This window comes from Macrotis lagotis, chromosome X, assembly GCF_037893015.1.
Source record: "Macrotis lagotis isolate mMagLag1 chromosome X, bilby.v1.9.chrom.fasta, whole genome shotgun sequence".
Taxonomy (NCBI): Eukaryota; Metazoa; Chordata; class Mammalia; order Peramelemorphia; family Peramelidae; genus Macrotis; species Macrotis lagotis.
The window spans coordinates 586,189,064-586,211,528 of NC_133666.1; the positions used below are offsets into that span (position 1 = coordinate 586,189,064).

General features: G+C 36.6%; 2 protein-coding genes across 2 annotated transcripts in view; both read left to right on the forward strand.

The window, feature by feature from the left end:
* LOC141498424 (protein N-terminal glutamine amidohydrolase) overlaps positions 1-4,039 on the forward strand; it is a 101,555-nt gene extending 97,516 nt beyond the window's left edge. Inside the window, exon 7 of the transcript XR_012471632.1 lies at positions 3,957-4,039. The gene's annotated coding sequence lies outside the window, so the exon portion shown is untranslated. The remainder of the gene's footprint in view (positions 1-3,956) is intronic.
* On the forward strand, positions 1,358-21,539 carry LOC141498425 (protein N-terminal glutamine amidohydrolase). Its single transcript, XM_074201587.1, has 6 exons — positions 1,358-1,585; positions 3,957-4,056; positions 5,303-5,353; positions 9,103-9,251; positions 9,617-9,741; positions 21,231-21,539. Exons 1-6 carry the CDS (start codon positions 1,503-1,505, stop codon positions 21,335-21,337), a joined length of 615 nt encoding a protein of 204 aa, XP_074057688.1. The 5' UTR covers positions 1,358-1,502; the 3' UTR covers positions 21,338-21,539.
* The last annotated feature ends 926 nt before the right edge of the window (positions 21,540-22,465 follow it).

Consider the following 22,465-nt stretch of genomic DNA (forward strand, 5'->3'; position numbering starts at 1 on the left):
CACCTGACCTTTAGGTAGGAAGATCTGAGTTTAAATTTGGCCTCAGACATGAACTATTTCTGTGACTCTGGGAAAATCACTTAACTTTGTTTCCTCATCTGTATAATGAGTTGTAATACGGCAAAGCATTCTAGTATCTTTGTCAAGAAAACCCCAAATGGGGGTCAGGAAACATCACAGGAACGACTGAACTACTCATGCAAACCATATGTCCAAGGCATATTCAGGATAAAGTCAGGGTAGCCTTGGAGGGACTGTGCCTTATGCAGGCCTGGGAAAAGCTTCCTGCAGGAGGTGTGATTTGAGCTGGAGCTTGATGGGGACGAGTTGAGGGATGAGATCATGGCAGGAGGGCAGCCGGTGAAAATGCAGGCTAGGGGATGGCATCTCTTCTGATCTTGCAGGTGGCGCTGGGAGCTTCTCAAGGGGGGGGGGCTCCTGTTTCATTTCCCTCTCGCTGAATAGCAGGGTGCCTGGCAAGGTTTGTTTGTTTCATGGGTTTTCTTGTGCTGGAGTTAAACATTACTTCCTGTGAAGGTGGCTTAGGGCCTCCGCTTCCTCACGGGTCGGATGCGGTGCTTGGGGTCGCAGCTGGCACCGGACCCGCCTCCTCCTCCCAATCCATGTGGTGACCCCAGCCAGGGCCATCCCCCACCGTTCCGGCTTCATCGGAGTTTCTTCATCAGAAGAGTGGGGTAATGGGCAGGGGATGGGCGGAGCGGGCGCAGACCCCCTCGGGGGTCTGTCCAGCTCTAAGGCTGCCCTGAGGTCGGACCGGACAGTGGCCCGGGTCTTCTTCAAGGAGTCCAGCTTGGCAAGCATGCAGGTGATCAAGCACCGGGCTGTCGGGCCTCGAGGTGCGGGGAGCTGCCCGTTCCTGGTTCCGCGCCCGGCGCTGGGCACAGAGGAGGCCTCCACCTGCGCCCCGGGGCTCCCGGGGCTCCCGGGGCTCCCGGGGCTCCCGGGGCTCCCGGGGCTCCCGGGGCTCCCGGGGCTCCCGGGGCTCCCGGGGCTCCCGGGGCTCCCGGGCCGGGTGAGGCAGGGGCACCTGCCGCGCAGCCGCGAGGCCCGGGAGGGAAGGGACTAGTTTTCTAAGAAACATCCCTCCCGGGCCGAGTCAAAAGTTCAGAGAACGCCCCGCCCCTCCGCCCCGCCCTCGTCCCTCCGCCCCGCCCTCGCCCCTCCGCCCCGCCCTCGCCCCGCCCCGCCCCTCCCTCGCCCCGCCCCCTCCGCCCCGCCCTCGCCGTTCCCGCTCTCGCCCCGCCGCCCCCGCGGCTCCGGCCTTCTCAGCCCCGCCCCGCCCCCCGCTTCCGATTCGGCGCCCGGAGCCCCGCCCCCGTGGTCCGCCCCGCCCCCTCGGCCAGGCCCCGCCCCCCGTAGCCCCTGCCTCGGCGTCGGTCTTCGCAACGGTCGCCCCCAGCCCAGGATCTCGGCCCGCGCGCCCCCGGCCAGTCGAGGGAAGGCGACGACGGGACGGCCGGGCTGCCCGGCCCAGGCCCGCCATGGAGGGCGAGGGGTCCCTTTCCCGCGGCTACCAGCCGGCCAGCCCTCCCCGGGACGCTTGCGCCTACAGCAGCTGCTACTGGTAAGGGGCCCGAGGCCCGGCCCCGCCCCTGGCCTCCGGGGCCCGCCCCGGCCTCCCCGGGCTCCGCCGCTGGGCCCGGGCCTGGGCCCGTAGTCTCCGGCCCGCTGCCCCAGTCCGGGCTTTGACATTCCTCCACATTTAGCTCCGTAAAGGCGAGGGGCCTCGGTAGGGCCCCAGGTGGCCGAAGGGCCTCCCGCAGTAAGGACGCTGCGGAGATTGGAACCCAGAGCCGTCCAGTTCCCTCCGCAGGCCCGGGCGAGGCTCCTAGGGGGTCGAGCCCCGAAGAACACGTGGCGCTTTACGATAGTGTACCGGGGCGTTTGCGCCCTTTGGGCGAGGGGGCCGGCGGCGCGGTGCTGAGTGAGCGCCTTCTTAGTGAGGACCCCAGCGGGGGCGCCCCGAGTACGGCGGGCGCCCCGAGAATGGCCACGATTTAATCCCGGCAGCAGCTCTTACGAGTTTCTGCCTGGTAGGAGTAAAATGCTGATTTTGATCTTCAGCAACTCTGTCTCTGAAATGGGGAATACATATTAAGGTTTTTGGGAGCGGCAAATTTTCTAAATCTTAAAACACTATTGAAATGTGAACGAGATTATAATTTGCAGTGATAGTTCAAATTTCTATAGTCCTTGAGGAGTCCAAACTACTTCAACATATATTATTTCTCTTTTTTCCTTACAACTGTGAGGAAAGGGTTATTATGTATATTGTTATCTTAAGTGGGGAAGCAATGCCAAAAGCCCATGTCTTGTTCTCAAGTGTTTCATCATCTTCTGGATGATGATGTTTGGACTAGTTATTTTTACCACATTTTTTTTCATTATCCCCAACATCCTTGTTCAGGGTCTCATATCTATGGGGATGCTGAATAGATGTTTGTTGAGTTGAATTTCTTAAAGTCTCTTAGCTCTTAAAGTTTCTCTGATGCAATCAAGACTTTGCTATATATTTTCCCATTTAAACACCAGGAAACACGCGTGAAAAGGCATATTCTAGTGCTTTCAACGTGTAAACATATGCCCTAAGTCATGTTGGTTTAATATTTAGAAGTAAAATAATCACAACTAGGAATCTGAAAGCACAGGTATTGTGAGTAAGAAATAATGAGTATTCATTTTTAATAATAAAAATAAGAGGTAAAATATATTTTACAGTTTGCATTGTACATTTACTTGTTAACTCATTCTAGTCCTCAACTTTGTGAAGTCCTCCATGTAATATCCTTTTGCAGATGACAAAACGGAGGCTTAGCTAAGCTTAATGATTTTCCTATAGACTCTGCCTAGTATTAGCTCTGAACTGAGGTTTCTTTGACTCTTAAATCTGCAACTCTGTCTACTTTCCCACATAGCCTCTCTTTCCTTATTTCTCAGAATTTTGGGTTCTAGGTTTTGAGAATATGAAACTTAGAATCAGGAAAGACTTCGGTTTAAAATCTCACCCTTGACACCTATATACTGCTCTGTCAAATCAAATTCAGATCACTAGTTAACCTTATTGGTGTAATGGGGATATTACCTACTTCCCATGGAGTTTTGAGGATCTATTGGATAATATACCTTCAGTGTTGTATAAACTTTAAGTCAGCATATGTACAAATGTTAGTAAATATTTTAGTTGCTTTTATGGTAAAATTGAAATATGTTCTGTTTAGAGAAAATATTAAGTTTTGTCACTAAGTAACTTTGGGACCTGGGACACATACATCCCCTTTAACCTCCCTGGGCCTTAGTTTTTTTCATCCACAAAATGAAGGGCTTCTTTTGAATTATTTCTTAGGTATCTTCCCAGTTCTAATCTATACTGGTTTAATTTCCTAGAACCTTAAAACTTTGGGCAATGAACTTAAGGGAAACAATAATTTTTGCCTTTTTCCTATCTTATCTAAAAGTATCATAGGAAAGATTTGAGGAGAAAAACTCAGTATGCATACCTGCTATGTTTTTATGTGTTTTGCTTAGTCATAAGAAAGCAATAAAACAGACAGATAACCCCATGGCTTGAGAAATTGAAAGACTATATATTTTACATGTATTGGTTATCTTTACATGTTATTTTCAGTCATAGGCCCAACTTCCTGGAAGCTATAGAAATATATTAATCTATGTGGTAGATGTCAGAGTTGAGCTTACAGTACTGGTAGCTTATAAGATAGGAGAGACGGTGAGTAGAGCTCTAAAGACCTCAGTCAATGTCTGAAACTAAATCCATATTCAGGGGTGAAAAAATCATTGAATGATTAGCAGTCTTGTTGGGCTATAAATTTATAATTAGATGATAATATGGTCATTTTATTCTCCTGTTTGATAGAAAAAATTTTCTTTTAATTTTAGCAAATAAAAATGTTAAAAACCAAATGCTTTCATTTCAGTGAAGAAAATATTTGGAAGCTTTGTGAATACATAAAAAACCATAATCAATATCCTTTAGAAGAATGTTATGCCATCTTCATATCTAATGAGAGAAAGATGGTAAGTTGCTAACTGGTAGCAGGGTAAGTATGTAAGTTTTAGAAATGTAGTTTGTAATAAAAGGGTATCTTACGTGAGAAGGACTAGGTAGTAGATAGTGTATTGACTTGAAGTCTGCAAGACACAAGTTAACAACCTGCTTCATCTGCTTTACTAGCTATGTGACCCTGGGAGGGTCAGTTAATCTCAATTAGCCTCAGTTTTTTTTTCCCCTTCTGTAAAATGGAGATATTGATAAACCTCCCAGGTTATTAGGAGAACCAAATTAGATAATATGTAAAGCACTTTGCAAAGCTTAATGTGCTATACAAATGTTAGTGACTATATTATTGTACTTACTGTTTTAAGTTGTGTATTAAAAATAGACTAACATTTTAAAGTGGATATTTTGAGGAACATTTTAAGTACGTAGTTAGGGTAGATTTTGGCATAATTTTGTCATATCTGCAAGTGAATTGCTACCTATAATGGTCTCTTTTCTACAATTTTAAATTTTCTTTTAGCATAATTTTAGTTTAATATCAAGGTAATAATATTGGATAGTAGAAAAGGTACTGAACTTTGAGCCAGAAAATTTTGGATTTGAGTTTTGTCTCCTTATCATGTAACTCTCCTTACCTGTATGAACATGGATAAATCATGTAACCTTTAAATTTGAATTTCTTCATATGTTAATGGGAAATTAGTAATATTTTTTACTGTTTACCTCAGAAAATTACTATGAGAATATACTTTCAAATTCTCTAGGGTTCCATAAATGTCAACTCCTATTACTATTTTAGAGTTAGAGTTCTTAGAAATCAAGTACATCCTAAGGATTATTCTTAGAGAAATTGGAAGAAAATTTGGAAGAAAAATTGTAAGAAAAACTTTTCTGAAAAAAAAATGATGCAAAATCAGAGGATTCCAAACTTGGAAAAGAATTTAGAGGGCTTCTAAGTGAAGTTTTTAACCTAAATAGGAATCTCCTTTACAATATAATTAATAAAAGGTCATTCAGTCTTTGCTTGAAGATTTTTATTAAAAGGGAATCTACTACTTCTAAAGGGAGCCCATTTTACTTTTGGATAACTTTTCCTTAAGTCAAACCTAAATTCACCTTCTGAAGTTTTCCTCTATTCTACTTTTGTTCTCTGGGACAGAAGCATCTACTACTTCATATCTGACTAATTATAAATCAACTTTTATATTAATATGAAATATTCAATGCAGATTCAGCTGAACTGAAATAGCCTGTATTTTGTAGATCCCAATCTGGAAGCAGCAGGCCAGGCCTGGAGATGGACCTATCATTTGGGTAAGGCAATCAGTTAATGATTTCTGGATGATGTTTACTTTGTTGATTAAAAAAGAAATGATGGTGATGATTCGAAGTAAGACTAAAGTAAGCACTATGACTTAAAGGATTCCTGATTTTGTTAGTGTGGTTGCTTCTTCTGACACTATTATCAGAATTAATAATATATATATGATTGGATAATAATATATATATAAATATATATATATATAATATATATAATAATGTATATTATATATAAATATATATTATATATAATATATATAATATATATAATAATTATATATATATATATATAAACTTCTTGACATTAAGGAGTGTTTCTTTTTTGTTCTTGTATTCCAAATGCCTAGCACAATACCTTGCACATAGAAAGCACTTTTGGAATGCCTTTGAATGATATAGATTCCAACTTTGTTTGTGAACTGTGGCTGAAAAATTAATTACCATGCCTCTGATAAAGGAAGCAGAGGCATCAATTGTAGGTGAGTTTCTCAAGGTGTTTGACCATGAAAGTGAGGAGAGATGAAAACTAATGGATCAAGTGAGGGCATTTTCAAGATGAAAGAGACTATAGAAGTGTTTTTAGGTGGTAGGGAAGCAGCCATAGATAGTAAGAGACTGAATATAAAGCAGACAGTCTGTTTTGGAGCAGATGGGATGGAAGGAAATCACTTGTGCAAAAAGAAAGGTAAGCCTTGTAAAGGAACAGGGCTATCTCTTCACATGAGAGGGGTAGAGGAGGTATATTGGATGTGATGTTTAAAAAGTTTGAGAGACACAGTTTCTGGGTGCTTAATCATTAATATTGCTGGAATGGCCATTTGATTGTCTCTCTTGGACCAAAGATGAGTCATGGTGGTAGGCTCACAGTTTCATATGCCCTTGGAAGAGTGGTTGTTCCTAAGAGGAGCAATCAACTCTGAGATAGGCTTATTCCAATGAGGGCCCTGGGGTATGTGACATTTGAGTACCCAAATCTTAGTCAATATTATTAATTTTCCTTTCATTCATGTGTCAGAAGAGAGAATCCATATTTTCTTAGATCTGAAGAAAAACAATGAGCAAGAATTTATCCATTTGCCTAATTGAGATCTTAACTTTCCTTACCACATAAGTCTTTGCCCAAGATTTTCCATACTGCTTGATTTCTGGATAAGAAAGTAGAAAAGGGGAAAAATTTTGGTCCTAATTTAGTAATTTAGTATATGAAATAATCATTTTTTTTCTCATGGGGGGAACTACATCTGAGTGATGTTAAGATGAGGAAGAGAGAAGTCGCTTTTTCCCTACTTTGGCTTTCCTCCATGTATCCAATCTGCTGCCAAAACTCAACCGTTCCTTCTTCCATAACATCTCCACTTGTCTCTACTCTCACAGCTATCAATTTAGTTCAGGCCATCATAATCTCTTACTTAGATTATTGTTAAGGCCTCCTAATAGACGTCTCATCCTCAGATCTCTCATTACTCTAGTCCAGTCTACACACTGCTATCTTAAATGTAGATTTGATCATATATGCCCCCTACTCGAGGGGACTATCCATTGCCTCTAAGGTAAAAATATTAACTTTGTTTAACTTACAACCTGGCCTCCGCTTATCTTTCTGAACTCATTGTACATCATTCCTGGTCACCAGCAAAACTGTATTCCACATATTCTCTCTGTCTCTTCTCTGTATCTTTGAACTGGCTTTGGAATGTACTTTTCTTTATCTTGCTTCAAAGACTCTCTCTTCCTTTGAACACAATTCTTTTGAACACAATTTTGGACATGAAACATTTCCTAATATCATCCTTCTCAGGAATATCAAAACATCTAGAAAGAAGCAGGTCAAGTACCAAGGAACTACAAATAGGATGATAGAAGACTTGGCTACTTCTTCTATAAATGAGAGGAGTTACTAAAATACCATATTCTGTAAGGCAAATAATATGAAGTTATACACAAGAATAATTTACTCTGCAAGCTGAATGTAATTCTACATGGGAAAAATGTATTCTTAACAGAATAGAGGACTTTTAAGCATTTCTAATAAAAAAAATCAGAGCTGAGGAAAAAGAAACATTCAGAGAAAACAAGAAAGCTAAGTATATTTGAGCACCTGGAAGGAGATGTTGTAGTGCTAATATTTTAATAGGGGAGAAGAAATAATTTTTTTTTTTTTTTAGATTTTTCAAGGCAATGGGGTTAAGTGGCTTGCTCAAGGCCACACAGCTGGGTAATTATTAAGTGTTTAGTGTCTGAGGCCGAATTTGAACTCAGGTACTCCTGACTCCAAGGCCAGTGCTCTATCCACTGCGCTGCCTAGCCGCCTGAAGAAATAAATGTTAAGGCATTGAAAGAGTTAAAAAAAGAAAACAAGTAGATGTCCTGGTTCTATTCTTTAGGTTAGAAGAAAGGAAAGAAAAGGGAGGATAGATGACAGGCAGCTTTGTAGAAAGGAGGAAAGAACTTAATCCTCAGAATTGGGCTACATAAACTTGGAAGGAGGGAGAAGGGTTGATAGATACCGAACTGAATAGGGAAACAAGCAGAAATTGGAGGTGGGGCAGGAGAGTGAAGTCATTAAATAGGATAATACTGAGAAAAGGAATAGTCATAAGCAAAACAAATTTTCTGATTTTGAAGGAGGAAACTTAAAGGGGGAAAAAAGAAACAAAAGTAACTAGAGTGCCTAGAATCCACCAGTATATCTTAGATGGCCTTTTAGTCAACTGTGGAATGATGGAGCAAGCTCTTGTATATGAATGTAATGAAATGTTAATGCATTGTACAAAATGATGAGATGATTTTAGAGAAAACTGGTATGTCAGTTGACATTGAGTGGAAACTGAGATAATGATTTTGTGGTAAAGATTATATGTGTATACTTCCCTATTTACCAACTGACTACCAGCAGCTGTCTTTTTAAACAGTTCTTCAGAAAAAAAATGAAAACTTATTAGGCAAAAATTACATGAACAAATTTATGGGAAAATAGCTGAATTTGCAAAATTTATTTTAGGTAGTTTATCACTCTTGCAAAATGTTGTTAGTGGGGAGGCTAGGTGGCATAGTGAATAGAGCACCGGCCTTGGAGTCAGGAGTATCTGAGTTAAAATCCGGCCTCAGACACTTAATAATTACCTAGCTGTGTGGCCTTGGGTAAGCCACTTAACCCCACTGCCTTGCAACCCCCCCCCCCCCAATAAAATGTTGTTAGCTATATTGGTTATAAAAAGAGAAAAACTTAAAAAGCCCTTATGAATAAAAACACTATTTTCCATTTGACTTTTTTCAATCCATAGCACGATTGCTTGAAAATGTTCCCCAAGATGTAGTTTCTACCATAAATTACCTATAAGATTACTAAAGTAGGGTTGATTTTTTTCATTTCAATAATATAATAGGTGAAAGCAATGCTATAATTAGTTTATTGTTAAATCATCAGTCTCCCTATCTTTTAAATCATTCTTAAAAAAATTTTCTTTGTTCAATAAATCTCTGTTAGTGATCTAGTAGAATGAATATTGGATGTTAAATCCAGAGACTGATGCAATTCTGGCTCTGCCATTTATTATCTGAGTGGCCTTGGTTGGATGTTTTCATTTAAATTCTTTGAGTCTCAGTTTTGTATTTTGGAGATAATACTTGTGCTACCTTCCCCTGGGGTTGTTGTGAGGAAAGGGTTTTGTAAACCATAAAGGGACATAGTAATGTGAGTTATTATAACAAGAAAATGATTTAACTCAAGGTTTTACTCCTAGGATTACCATGTTATTTTGCTTCATGTTTCAAGTGGAGGACAGAGTTTCATTTATGATCTTGATACTGTGTTGCCGTTTCCATGCCCCTTTGACACTTATGTAGAAGACTCCTTTAAGTCTGATGATGATATTCACCCGCAATTTAGAAGGTAAGCAAGTAAATACAGATTTGTTCATTCTCTGAAGTGGGAAACCTAAATTGCTTATCTCACTACATGTACAGCTAATGCCAATGCTCTGTTCACTACTATACAGTGTGTAGCTGACATTTGGACTGGACCCAAAAACATTAGGTACCTTTTGTTCTGGCTAGGGGAACTCCTATCATAGTCTCACTATTTTACTAACAAAAAGATGGGAGGTACCAGAGTCAGCTCTTTTATCACTAAAAATGTCTCACATGCCACCTTTTGAAATGCATGCTATATTTTATTAAACCATATAATCTGTTCTGTAACAATATTATAACCTATTAGACAAATGTCTCTGATACAAGTACTTGATTTAATTTTAGAAAATTTAGAGTGATTCGAGCAGACTTGTATTTGAAGAACTTTGCTTCTGACCGATCTCACATGAAAGATTCCAGTGGAAATTGGAGAGAACCTCCTCCTCCTTATCCCTGCATTCAAACTGGAGGTAGACTAATACTAATTTTTATTTGTGTGGTGCTAATATCAGTTCTTCCATTTTACTTTATAGGACAGCTTTTTCTCTCTCTAAAGATTATTACTAGTTTTATAAAAAAACTGAAGGAAAGGGTGTCAGGTGCTAGTTTAGGTTTTTTTAGTTTTTTTTTTTTTTGCAAGGCAAATGAGGTTAAGTGGCTTGCCCAAAGCCACACAGCTAGGTAATTATTAAGTGTCTGAGACTGGATTTGAACCCAGGTACTCCTGACTCCAGGCCTGGTGCTTTATCCACTGTGCCATCTAGCTGCCCCTTGCTAGTAGTTTTAATATATTTATTAGGTAGAGAAATGAGCACAGATCTAGTAGAAATAATTACTTTTCACACTTTTATTTTATTGATCACTGTTTTTATCTGCCCACCCAGTATTCAGTAAAATATTTTTTCTTTTTTAAACAATATTTTGAGTTTTTTTGCATTCTTTTTATAACTTGTGTGCTTTTTTTTGGTCTTAATTTAATTTAATTTTTCCCCCTAGTTACGTACAAAAACAAGTTTCCACATTCATTTCTAAAACCTTGAGTTCCAAATTCTCTCCTTCCTCCTACTCTACTTCCCTCCTTGAGAAAGCAAGTCATTTGATATAGATTAAAAATGTGTAGTCATGGAAAATATTACTACAATAGTCATGTTGTAAAAGTAAACATACCCCCCTCCCAAAAAAAAAAGAGAAACTTTAAGAAAAAATAAAGTTGGAAACAAAAAGAAAAAAAACATGTTTTAGTCTGTAGTCAGATACCATCAGCTCTGTCTTTGGGATGGATAGTATACTTTATCATAAGTCCTTCAGAGTTCTCTTGGTTCACATCATTGCTGAGAGAAGATAGGTCATTCACAACGGACCATCCTGCAATATTGCTTTACTTTGTATAAATTTTTCCCATTACATCTGCTCATGTAAATTTTTTACTGAGTATCCCGTTCATCATTTCCCATAACAGAAAAACATTTCATCTTAATCATATATCACAGTTTGTTCAACCATTCCCCAAATGCTACTGCCCACTCTATATTTGGAAATTAGTGAGTGAAGAATTAGTCTAGTGGTTAAAGGAAATTATGGAAGCAGACAGATTCATATGGTTGAAGGTAAATAAAATATTAATTTGACTTCCATCAGGTGTATGGACTTCCTGAAAATCTACATCAAGTGATTAAAAATTAATGATCACATAAATTAAATATAGTAAAAAGCTATAGTAGATTTCTATTTTATATCATCTTATATCCTCAAGCTTATCCCTCTTGCCAATTTCTCTGTTTCTGTTGAAAGCACCCTCATCCTGACAGTGATATTTGAAACCTCATTGTGGCCTTTGACTCTTGTCACTTACTCCTTATTTTTAATTAGGTGCCATATTCTGTTGAAGAAGCAAAAAAAAAAAAAAATTTAACCTCTGGAGGAAACTCAGGCAGTCCTAGGCTTGTGGTGGAAGGGAGATGAGGTTGATAGCTGAAGTGTAGCCAGGATAGGAAGAATTTGGTTGGGAATGCCTTGTAAGGTGGTTTCAGGTAAGATAAGGCAAAATTTAATTTGTCAGGGTGGACTTGATTAGAGACCAGGGTTGTAGAGGGAGGGAAATGAAGTGATACCTGTATCACAGACAGATAACAAAGGCTGAGAAGCTAAAAATGTTTCTTATCCCTTCTGGAAAAAATATATCTATAAATAAAAAAGAGCAATGCTAGCCTCTTTGAATCTTGATTTTCTCATCATAAGATAGCACTACTAGTTATCTGTCCTATTTCAGTGGATTTTTGTCAAAACAGTACTTTGTAAACTAATGTATGGTGTGAAGGTGAATTATTATTTTGGCACAGTTAAAGAATATGGTGGATTACTGTGACATGGATGAGGAAGACTTAGAAGTTCAGAGGCTTCTGCAATAATTTTTAAAGTCATTGTGGACCTTTGTAAGGGTTCATTTTAGTATTATATAAGAAATAATGTTAATGTGAAGTCTACTCAGAATGTAGATTTGTTCTGGCCACATGGAAAGGATTTGTCACGTAGCATGTTCCTGCACCACCTGCTGACTGATTTATGAAGTGTCAGCTCACAGATTTTACCTTTGAATCTTTATAAAAAAGAAAACTTAATAGGAAGTTACTATTCTTACCAAGGTTCAGGGAATCTGGAGTGCTCAGACCTTGTTTAGAGTTATTAATAACATCATAAACACTGCTAAGTGTAAGAATGAAAAAAATATTTTCAGATTAAAAAGTTAACTCCAAGTTATTGTTTTTGATGTGTTTTGGGTTTGCAAATAAGAAAACTATCATCTTTGAAATTTTTGATAATAGAAAGGCTTCTCTTTCTAAATTGTTTGATTTGTGACTTTCAAAGATGTGTAGTGGGATTATTTGGTCATTTGGGGAGATAAGGCAAGATAAATTTAAAAGCTGGTTTTTGAGATATAATGGCTGCCTTTGTAACAATGTAATTTTAATGAGAAGCTTTCTTATGGTAGAAAATAGGCATTACTGATTTTAATTTTTAATTTAATGCTGCATTTATTATGAGTAAGTGAAAATGGACTTGTGTGAAGAATTCATGGCTTATTAGTTTTTCTTTGTTAGATATGAAATAGGTTAAAAAAATTTTTGTCGCAATGTTCCTGAGCCTCCAGACTTGTCATTCTGCAGAATAGGAATAATAGTTGTATTGTTAGTGTATAAGATCATAGATTTAGAGCTAGAAGGGAGTCTTAGAGGTTATCTTGTTGAATGACTCATGTTCATAGTTGAGGAAACTGGGATAGGTTAGTGACTTGCCCAGAATAACAGGTACTAACTAGTAAACTGAGGATTTGAAATCAGATCCTTTGACTCTAAATTCACTATTCTCTGTAATCTCACTTTCTTTCCCTAGTGAGATGCTGATAGCTCTGTGGATTGAACAAGACTTAAGTTCCAATCTGAACTCAGGAACTTAGTAGTTATGTGGCCCTGGACAAGTCACTTCATCACCTTAGTTTCCTCAACTATAAAATAGGGATAATAAAAATATTTAACCTTACAGGATGATTGTGAAGGTCAAATGAGATAATATTTTCATAGCCTTTAGCATAGAACACATCTGATGCTATATGAATAATGCTAGCTATTCTTGTTATCTGTTCTGTTTCTAATGAAATGATTATCTAGATCCAAAATATCAACCCTATCTGAAAAGTCCTCCATTTCCTTTGTAGTTATTCCTTATCAATGTAAATCCTACCTCCATGAAATCTTTACATTTCAACACTGAAAATACACAAGGAAAGTGCTTCATGAATTTTAAAGTGCTATGTAAATATGTGCTGCTGCTATCTTTTCAGATGTTGACCTATTTATAGAGTGTGTTTTAATGTAAATAATGCATTAATAGAATATGTACTATGTTACATAGTATAAACTATTAGAGATACAAAGAAAAGCGAAAGCAGCCCTTGCTCCAAAAGGGCTCATTTTCTAAAGGAGTTGAGATAATATACAAATCATCATGTACAAACCAGATTTATACAGGCTAAATTGGAGATAATCTCAGAAGACACAACTATTATGGGGAACTTGGATAGACTTTTGAGGAAACTTGTATTTTAGCTGGTATTTGTTTATTTTTTTTTGCAAGGCAGCGGGGTTAAGTGACTTGCCCAAGGTCACTCAGCTAGGTAATTAAGTATCTGAGGTCAAATTTGAACTCAGGTCCTCCTGACTCCAGAACTGGTGCTCTATCCACTGTACCACCTTAGCTGGTATTTAAAGGAAGCCAAGAAACAGGTGGAATCAAATTCTAGGCATGAGGACAGCCAGTGAAAATGAAGTATATTATGGGAGGAAAGGAAAAGCAGTAAATATCACTAGATTATAGGTACATAGAAGGGAGTAAAGTAGATGAAGACTAAAAAGGAAGAAAGGTATCAGATTGTCAAGGATGTTAAGGGGCTAAACAGTTTTTATCTTTGATCCTGGAGGCTTATGGAGAACCACTGGAATATATTGAATGAAGAGTGAGATCAGACCCATAATGATCACTTTGCCAGTTGAGTAGAGTATGAATTCTGGTAAGGAGAGACTTGAGTAAAGGAAACCAACCAACTGACTATTTCATTAATCCTGAAGTGATGTGAGCTTTATACTAGCATGATATATATATATATATATATATATCAGTATTCTGTTTCCTCTTTTGTTAATCTGGGCGATTTATATTTTTGTAAATATTCATCCATTTTGCTTAGATTATAATTATATTGGCTTAGTAATTGGATAAAAAAGCTAATAATTGCTTTGATTTCCTTTTCACTGATGGTGAAGTCACCCTTTTTGTTTTTGATACTAGCAATTTAGTATTCATTTTTTAAAAATCAAATTAACTATAGTTTTATCTGTTTTTATTGTTTTTTAAAAATAAAATCATCTTCTGGTTTTATTTATTCAGTGATTTTCTTTCAGTTTTATTAATTTGATTTTTTTCAAGATTTCCGATTTGGTGTACAACTGTATACTTTTTTCTTGTTTTTTTTAGTTTTGTGCCCATTTCATTGATCTTTATTCATGTAAACATTTAGAGAACTATATTTTCTGGAATCTAAATACTATTTTGACTGCATCCTATAAATTTTGGTATATCTTTATAATGAAATTATTTATTATTTCTATGATATTTGTTCTTTGATCAACTTACTTTTTAGGATCAGATTATTTAGTTTCCAATTAATTTTTATTCTGTTTTTCTGTGGGCCTTTGTTGAATATAGTTTTCATTGCATTAGAATCTGAAAAGGATGCATTTAATATTTCTGCTTTTTCTGCATTTGATTTGGGAGTTTTTATTGCATGGTCAGTTTTTGTGTAGGTGCCATGTGTTACTGAGAAAACTATTCTTCTCTATTTCCATTCAGAGGTCTATCATTTACTAACTTTTCTAAAATTCTATTGATCTATTTCTTTTTTGTTTATTTTTTGGTTAGATGTATTGTGGGGCAGCTAGATGGTATAGTGGATAGAGTACCAGCCCTGGAGTCAAGAGGCCCTGAGTTCAAATCCAGCCTCAGACAATTAATAATTTTCTAGCTCTGTGACCTTGGGCAAGTTACTTAACCCCATAGCTTTGAAAAAACCAAAAAAAAAATTTATCTAGTTCTGAGAGGGGAGAATTGAGGCCCCTCACTAGTATAGTTTTACTATTTCCTCCTAGAAATTACTTTTTTTTAAAGAAAGAGTATTTATTTTGAGTTTTACAATTTTTCCCCCATTCTTGCTTCTATCTCCCCACAGAAGGCATTCTGTTAGTGTTTACATTAACTCATGTATTTTTTTAAAATGTGGATGCTATACTAGTTGGTGCAAATGGTTTTGCTTTTGCTTTGTTTTGAGATCATATTACTTCCTTAACTTTTTTTTTTTAATTTCAACTAAAGCATAATAGATTCTTGTTCTACTTCCTTACTTTTACTCTGTGTCTCTCTCTGCTGCAAATGTGTTTCTTGTAAACAACATATTGTAGGATTCTGATTTAATCTACTTTGCTATCTGCTTCTCTTTTTGGGGGAGTTCATCCCATTCACATTCACAGTGTGATTACTAGCTATACCTCCTTCTGTACTATTTTTCCTCTGTTTTTCCTGCTTTCTCTCTCTTTCTCCTTTGACCTTGTTCCTCTTCACAAGTATTTTGCATTTGATAACTGCTTCTCACAGTCTGCCTTTCCTTCTATCAGTACCCTCTCCCTTTCTTATCTTCATTTTTTCCTTATCTCCCTCCCTCCTATCCTGCTTCCCTCTAAGGTAAGATAGAGTTCTTTTTTCTTGTTTTTTTAAAAAAAATATTTTTCCAATTACATTTTATGAAAGTTTTTCAACATTCATCCAACATTGCATGTTTTTAAGTTATACATTTTTCTACCACCCTTCCTTCCCACCCCTCTCCCCTCAGTAAAGAACAGTCTGGTAGAAGTTGTGCATGTACATTTGTGTTTAACATGTTTATATGTTAGTCATTTTGAATATGAGGAATTAAGATGAAGAGAAAAGGGGTGGCTAGGTGGCGCAGTGGCACCGGCTCTGGAGTCAGGAGTACTTGAGTTCAAATATGCGTCAGATACTTAATAATTACCTAGCTGTATGGCCTTCGGAAAGCCACTTAACCCTAAAACCTTAAAAAAAAAAGGATGAAAGGAAAAGAAAGAAAACCATTGAACAGGAAGGAAAAATATAAGAGCAGTTTTTAAAAAGTGAACCTAGTATCCATCCAGATTCTGGGTTTTTTTCCCTCTGCATATGGATGGCATTGTTTACAACATGTCTCCCAGGATTGTTCTAGCTCTTTGAACTGTTGAGAGGAGCTATATCCATTAAAGGAGCTACATCCATTATAGTTGATCAACTCACAATGTTACTTTTTTTTTTTATTTTTGGTGTTTTTGCAAGGCAATGGGGTTAAGTGGCTTGCCCAAGGCCACACAGCTAGGTAATCATTAAGTGTCTGAGGCTGGATTTGAACTCAGGTACTCCTGACTCCAGGGCCGGTGTTCTATCCACTGTGCCACCTAGCTGCCCCAACAATGTTACTTTTAATGTGTACATTGATCTCTTGGTTCTCCTCCCTTTGCTCAGCGTCAGTTCTTGTAATTCTTCCCATGCTTCTCTAAAGTTTGACCCTTCATGTTTTCTTAGAGAACAATTATTACTCTATAATATCCATATACCATAACTTGTTCAGTCATTCCTCCATTTGATAGGCATCCCCTCTGTTTGCAGTTTTTTTTTTGCCACTACAAAAAGAACTGCTCTAAATATTTTTGAACATGTGGGACTTTCCCCATTTTTTATAATTTCTTTTGAACATAAGCCTTGTATTGGTATTTCTGGGTCAGAGTATGATCAGTTTTATTGCTCTTTGGTCATAGTTCCATAGTGCTTTTCATAATAGTTGGATTAGTTCACATTTCCACCAACAGTATATCAATCAATGTCCCAATCTTCACACAAGCTCTCCAACACTGATCATTTTTCTAAGATATACTTTGCAATTTTTTTTTTAGGTTTTTGCAAGGCAAATGGGATTAAGTGGCTTGCCCAAGGCCACGCAGCTAGGTAATTATTAAGTGTCTGAGGCAGAATTTGAACTCAGGTACTCCTGACTCCAGGGCTGATACTCTATCCACTGCGCCACCTAGCCGTCCTTTTCTAAGATTTACTTAACTGAGTACATTTGTTATTCCCTCTTTGAGCTAATTTTAATAAGAGTTAGGTTCAAACATATTCAACCCTTCATCTTTTCCTTCATTCTTTTTTTTTTTTTTTTGCAAGGCAATGGGGTTAAGTGGCTTGCCCAAGGCCACACAGCTAGGTAATTATTAAGTGTCTGAGGCCAGATTTGAACTCTTGACTACAGGGCCAGTACTCTATCTACTGTGCCACCTAGCCACCCCTTCCTTCATTCTGATATCTCTTTTACCCATCTTGATGTGGGAAAATTTGTACCATTCTATCTCTCCTTTTCCTTTTTTTTCCATTTCAATCCTCTTTCACACTCCTTAATTTTTTTTTTAAGTTGTCATTCCATCATGGTCAAACTTAAACTTCTTCTAACTGCTATAATAGTAATAAGTTCTTAAGAGTTAGAAGTATAATCTTCCCATGTAGTAATGTAAACAGTTTAGCCTTATTGAATTCCTTATGTTTTCTTTTTCCTGTTTACTTTTTTATACTTCTCTTGAGTTTTTTATATTTGAAAATCAATCAGAAATGCTTGAAAGTCCATTATTTCATTGAAGGTCCATTTTTTCTCCCTGAAGGATTATACTCAGTTTTCCTGGGTAGGTAGGTGATTTTTGGTTGTAATTCTGGCTTCTATGACTAATGGAATATCATATTCCAAGTCCTCCAGTCCTTTAATGTATAGCTAAATTCTGTGTAATCCTGATTGAGATTCCACAGTATTTGAATTGTTTTTTGTTTGTTTGTTTGTTTGTTTGTTTTGGGTTTTTTTTTTTTTTGCCATTTTGTAGTATTTTCTCCTTGACCTGGAGCTCTGGAATTTGGTTGTGATATGTGGATTTTTTTCAATTCTATTTTACCCTCTAGTTCTAGGATATCAGATCAAATTTCTTTGATAATTTTTTGAAATATGCTGTACAGGCTCTTTTTTGATCATGACTTTCAGATACTCCAATAATTTAAAAATTTTCTCTACTGGACCTGTTTTTCAGATCAATTGTTTTTTCCGATAAGATATTTCACATTTTCTTTTTTTTTGTTCTTTTGATTTTTATTGTTTCTTGATGTCTCATGGAATAATTAGCTTCTATTGCTAAGGAATTATTTTTCTTCAGTGATCTTTTGTATCTCCTTTTCTATTTGACCAGTTCTGATTTTCAAGGGGTTGTTTTCTTCAGTGAATTTTTCTATTTTTTGTGTTTTCTTTATCATACTACTGACTTTTTCCATGATTCTCTTGTATCATTCTCATTTTGTTTTCTAATTTTGTTTTCTGTCTCTTTTATTTACTTTTTAAATTCCTTTTGAAGCTCTTCTAGGAATTCTTTTTGAACCTGAGATCAATTCACATTTTTCTTTGAGGTTTTGTATGTAGGCAGTTGTCTTCTTCTGGGTTTGTGCTTTGATTTTCCTTTTCATCATAGTAACTTTCTTTGATCAAGTTCATTTTTTATTTTTTGTTCATTCTTCCAGCCTATTTCATGACTTTTTTGATAAAGTTGGGTTCTGCTCCTGTGTTAGAGGGGAGTACTGTGCTAAACTTCTTGCTTAGGGACCTGAAGCCTTACTGCTCGGCTGTGCCAAGGGCTTTGAGGTCAGATCATCTACTGCTTGCACTGGACTGTATTCTCCTTTTGCCCCAGTGAGACAGAATTTCCTGCTAACCTTCTAAGTGGTTTTGGGCTAGAAAATTGTTTCACCCTGTCCTTTTGTTGGGTCTGCCCCTCTAGAATTTGCTTGGAGGGGTTATTTTATCGTTTTTTGGAAGTGAATTTGGCTGAGTTTGTGTGAATTTCTTGCCTCATTCTGTCATCTTGGCTTTACCTTTTTTTTTTTAGGTTTTTTTGCAAGGCAAGTGCGGTTAAGTGGCTTGCCCAAGGCCACACAGCTAGGTAATTATTAAGTGTCTGAGACTGGATTTGAACCCAGATACTCATGACTCCAAGGCCAGTGCTTTATCCACTGCGCCACCTAGCGGCTCCTGGCTTTACCTGTTGTAAGCATATCAGAAGAGCAAAGTAAAATTGACAGGAAATGCTAGTAGATTATAAATGAGAGGTGAGAGAAAAGAGTTCAGGATGATACCTAGGTTGTCAGTCTGGATTAGTTGATGGCAATTATAGGGAAGCTAGGAGGAGGAGAGGATCATTGTGGGGGAGAACAAAAGTTAATGAGTTAGAAGCTAGGGCAGCTAGGTGGTTCAGTGGATAGAACACTAACCCTGGAGTTAGGAGGACCTGAGTTCAAATATGACCTCAGACTCTTAATTACTTAGCTTTGTGACCTTGGGCAGGTCACTTAACCCCATTGCCTTGCCAAAAAAAAAAACAAAAAAAAAGATAATGAGGTCAGATTTAGACATACTGAGTTTAAGATAATAATAATAATAATAATAATAATTAACATTTATTTAGTGCTTATTATATGTGCCCGGCACCATGATAAACATTCTATAATTTTTATCTCATTTAATCCTCACAACAAACTCTGGGAGATAGATGGTCTTATTATCCCCATTTTATAAATGATGAAACTGAGAACACTAACCCTGGAGTTAGGAGGACCTGAGTTCAAATATGACCTCAGACTCTTAATTACTTAGCTTTGTGACCTTGGGCAGGTCACTTAACCCCATTGCCTTGCCAAAAAAAACAAAAAAAAAGATAATGAGGTCAGATTTAGACATACTGAGTTTAAGATAATAATAATAATAATAATAATAATAATAATAATAATAATAATAATAATAAACAATAAACATTTATTTAGTGCTTATTATATGTGCCCAGCACCATGATAAACATTCTATAATTATTATCTCATTTAATCCTCACAATAAACTCTGGGAGATAGATGGTCTTATTATCCTCATTTTATAAATGATGAAACTGAAGCAATCAGGTTAAATGACTTGCTCACGGTCATACAGTTATTAACTATCTCAGGCCAGATCTGAACTGAACTCTTCCTGACTCTAGACCTGGTGTTTTTTACATTGATTACTACCTGTCTTCACAAATACATGCAATTTGAGAAGTATAATAGGTGATTAGAGATTCCATACTAAAGGTCATTTCAGAGGTTAGATGACACTTTCCATCCATAATATAGACAAAATATTTCATATTGAATTAGTTTCGAAAAGCAAAAGGTGATATATTGTCTTTTGTAGAATTTTTTTCCCAGATTTTCCCCCTAATATTTCGCAACAAATATAAAAAATGATTACTTTCATTACATAGATTTGAGAATATTCTAACACAGGGATTCATTTTTAAAAACTATTTTTCTTTCATTAAATATTTCCCAATTTCATCTTAAAAAAATTAAGTCATTTAAATTTTTTTTTGAATTTGAAATTTGCTCCTTCTTTTCCACCATTCCCTGCCCCTTGAGAAGGCAAACAATTTTATTTTATTTTGATTTTACATATGAGGTCATGCAAAACATTTCCATAAAAGTCATGTTGCAAAAGACATGAACAAAAATATAAAGGATAAAAAGTATGCTTCAGTCTGCATTCTCTGAAGGTGGATAGCATTTCTCATCATGGATCCTTTAGGATTATTTTTGGATCATTGTCTTGAATCAGAACAACAATTGATCATTCTTGTAATATTACTATTGCAACATGATGATTCTTGACCTTTTTTGAAAAAGGAAGTCTGGTGAAGCCTTTGAACCCTTTTTCATAATAATGTTTTTAAATATATAAAATGCATAGCTTACATAGAAAAATAACTAAATTGAAATTAATTTGAAATAGTTAACAAAATGTTTTTTAAAATGTTTTCTGACCTTCAGTTCAAAGCATTGAAAGAAGTTGAAAATTAAGTTTTGGTTCCCCAGTGATTATAAGGATTATAATGTAGAGTTGGTCATATGTAATCGCATCTCTTTGTATGTATATTTATAATATTTCTAAATATATATTCACATATATGTATTCACGAATACAGGCACTACTTTGGAAAAAGCACTGGAGTATGAGTTAGGTGATCTAGGTTCTAGGTCTTTCTGTGTCATTCACATTTCTAATTCTGTTTCTGTAAGGAAATATAGACTCCCCAAGGGTTTCTCAACTCTTAGTGAAATTCTGCTTTTCTATAGAATGATTTACTCTTATTTTCTTGTTTACTTTCTTTAAAATAGACATACTTCTAGCTCTTTGAATTATGTTATGATTAAATAAAAATTATTTTTCTCACTGTAAAATTCTTTTTGTACATTCTCTTAGCTTCAAAAATGAACCTGCATGATTTTATCAGTATGAATCCTGAGGTTGGATGGGGAGCTATATACACACTACCTGACTTTGTACATCGATTTGGCAGTAAGACCTGATTTCAGCCTATGGACTTGGAAAATGAAATAATTCTGGAACACATATTTGCTTTTCTTTTACTTGATGTGAATACCAATTCCCTCCAGGTTAGTAGTTTATAATAAGATTGGTACAAAATTAGTTTTTTGTATTTTATTTAATAGAATTGAAATGTGAGTACACACAGGTAAAAAACTGAATAAAAGTATTTTTTTATGTCAAGTGTTTGTGTGCTTGATGATACATAATTAATTTCTGAGTCATTCCTATCAATTTTTTGTTGTGTTTAAGCAAGTCTCTTTTTTTAAGGTAAAAATTTTTGGTATATATTTGATGTAAGTTGTTCATTCTTATTTGTGAATAAACACACTTTTCTTCTTTTCATCCATCTCCTCCCAGCTCCTCCCTTTCTCTCTCCCCCTTGCCTCATTCAACTTTTTGAGGACAAATGGTTTATGCCATTTTGTAATCTCATCACAGTGAATTGCACCTAGGAAAGATCAATAAACCTCTGTTGATTTATATGATATAACTGTGCATGAGAGGGGAAGGATACTATAGATAGAAGGTAAATTATAGACTTATAGATTGGAAGAGAATTTAGAATCCATGTAATATGATTCCTGTATGAAATACAAATCTCCTACAATAATTCCCAGTAATTGGTCATTCTACCCATTATTTACTGAAGCAATCCATTACAATTCTGAATAGCTTTAATTGTTAGGCATTTATTTATACTGAGCTAAAATATTTATCCCTACTGACTCATAACCTTTTCAGAATTGCATGTTCCCCAGCATTCACTTAAAAGGATTAATATGGTTTACATGTAATTAATGTATGTTAAAATTACTCTTAGGGTCTGTAATAACCTCTTGGAGGTTTAGTATTGAAGAAGCAATCCTGATACAATATGTATCAAAACCTCAGAACTTAAATGAGTTTTGATGATCCCTTTCAATAACCTGTGTTCTCTTTGGACATTGGATTAGTTATTGCTGATATATGTAGTATAACTGTGGTGTGGTGGAAAGAGCATTAGATTTTGAATTTTAGCCCTGGATTTACCAATAACTAATTTGGGGACTTTTGATGAGTTAATTCTTTGGGCTTGAGTTGTACCATCTATAAAATGAGGAGGTTGA

Bases quoted from the DNA above. Each gene is read 5' to 3' on its own strand.
- LOC141498425 (XM_074201587.1), top strand. From the start codon at position 1,503: ATGGAGGGCGAGGGGTCCCTTTCCCGCGGCTACCAGCCGGCCAGCCCT. The intron at 1,586-3,956 runs GTAAGGGGCCCG...CTTTCATTTCAG, and splicing joins GCCTACAGCAGCTGCTACTG to TGAAGAAAATATTTGGAAGC. The intron at 9,742-21,230 runs GTAGACTAATAC...ACATTCTCTTAG, and splicing joins TCCCTGCATTCAAACTGGAG to CTTCAAAAATGAACCTGCAT.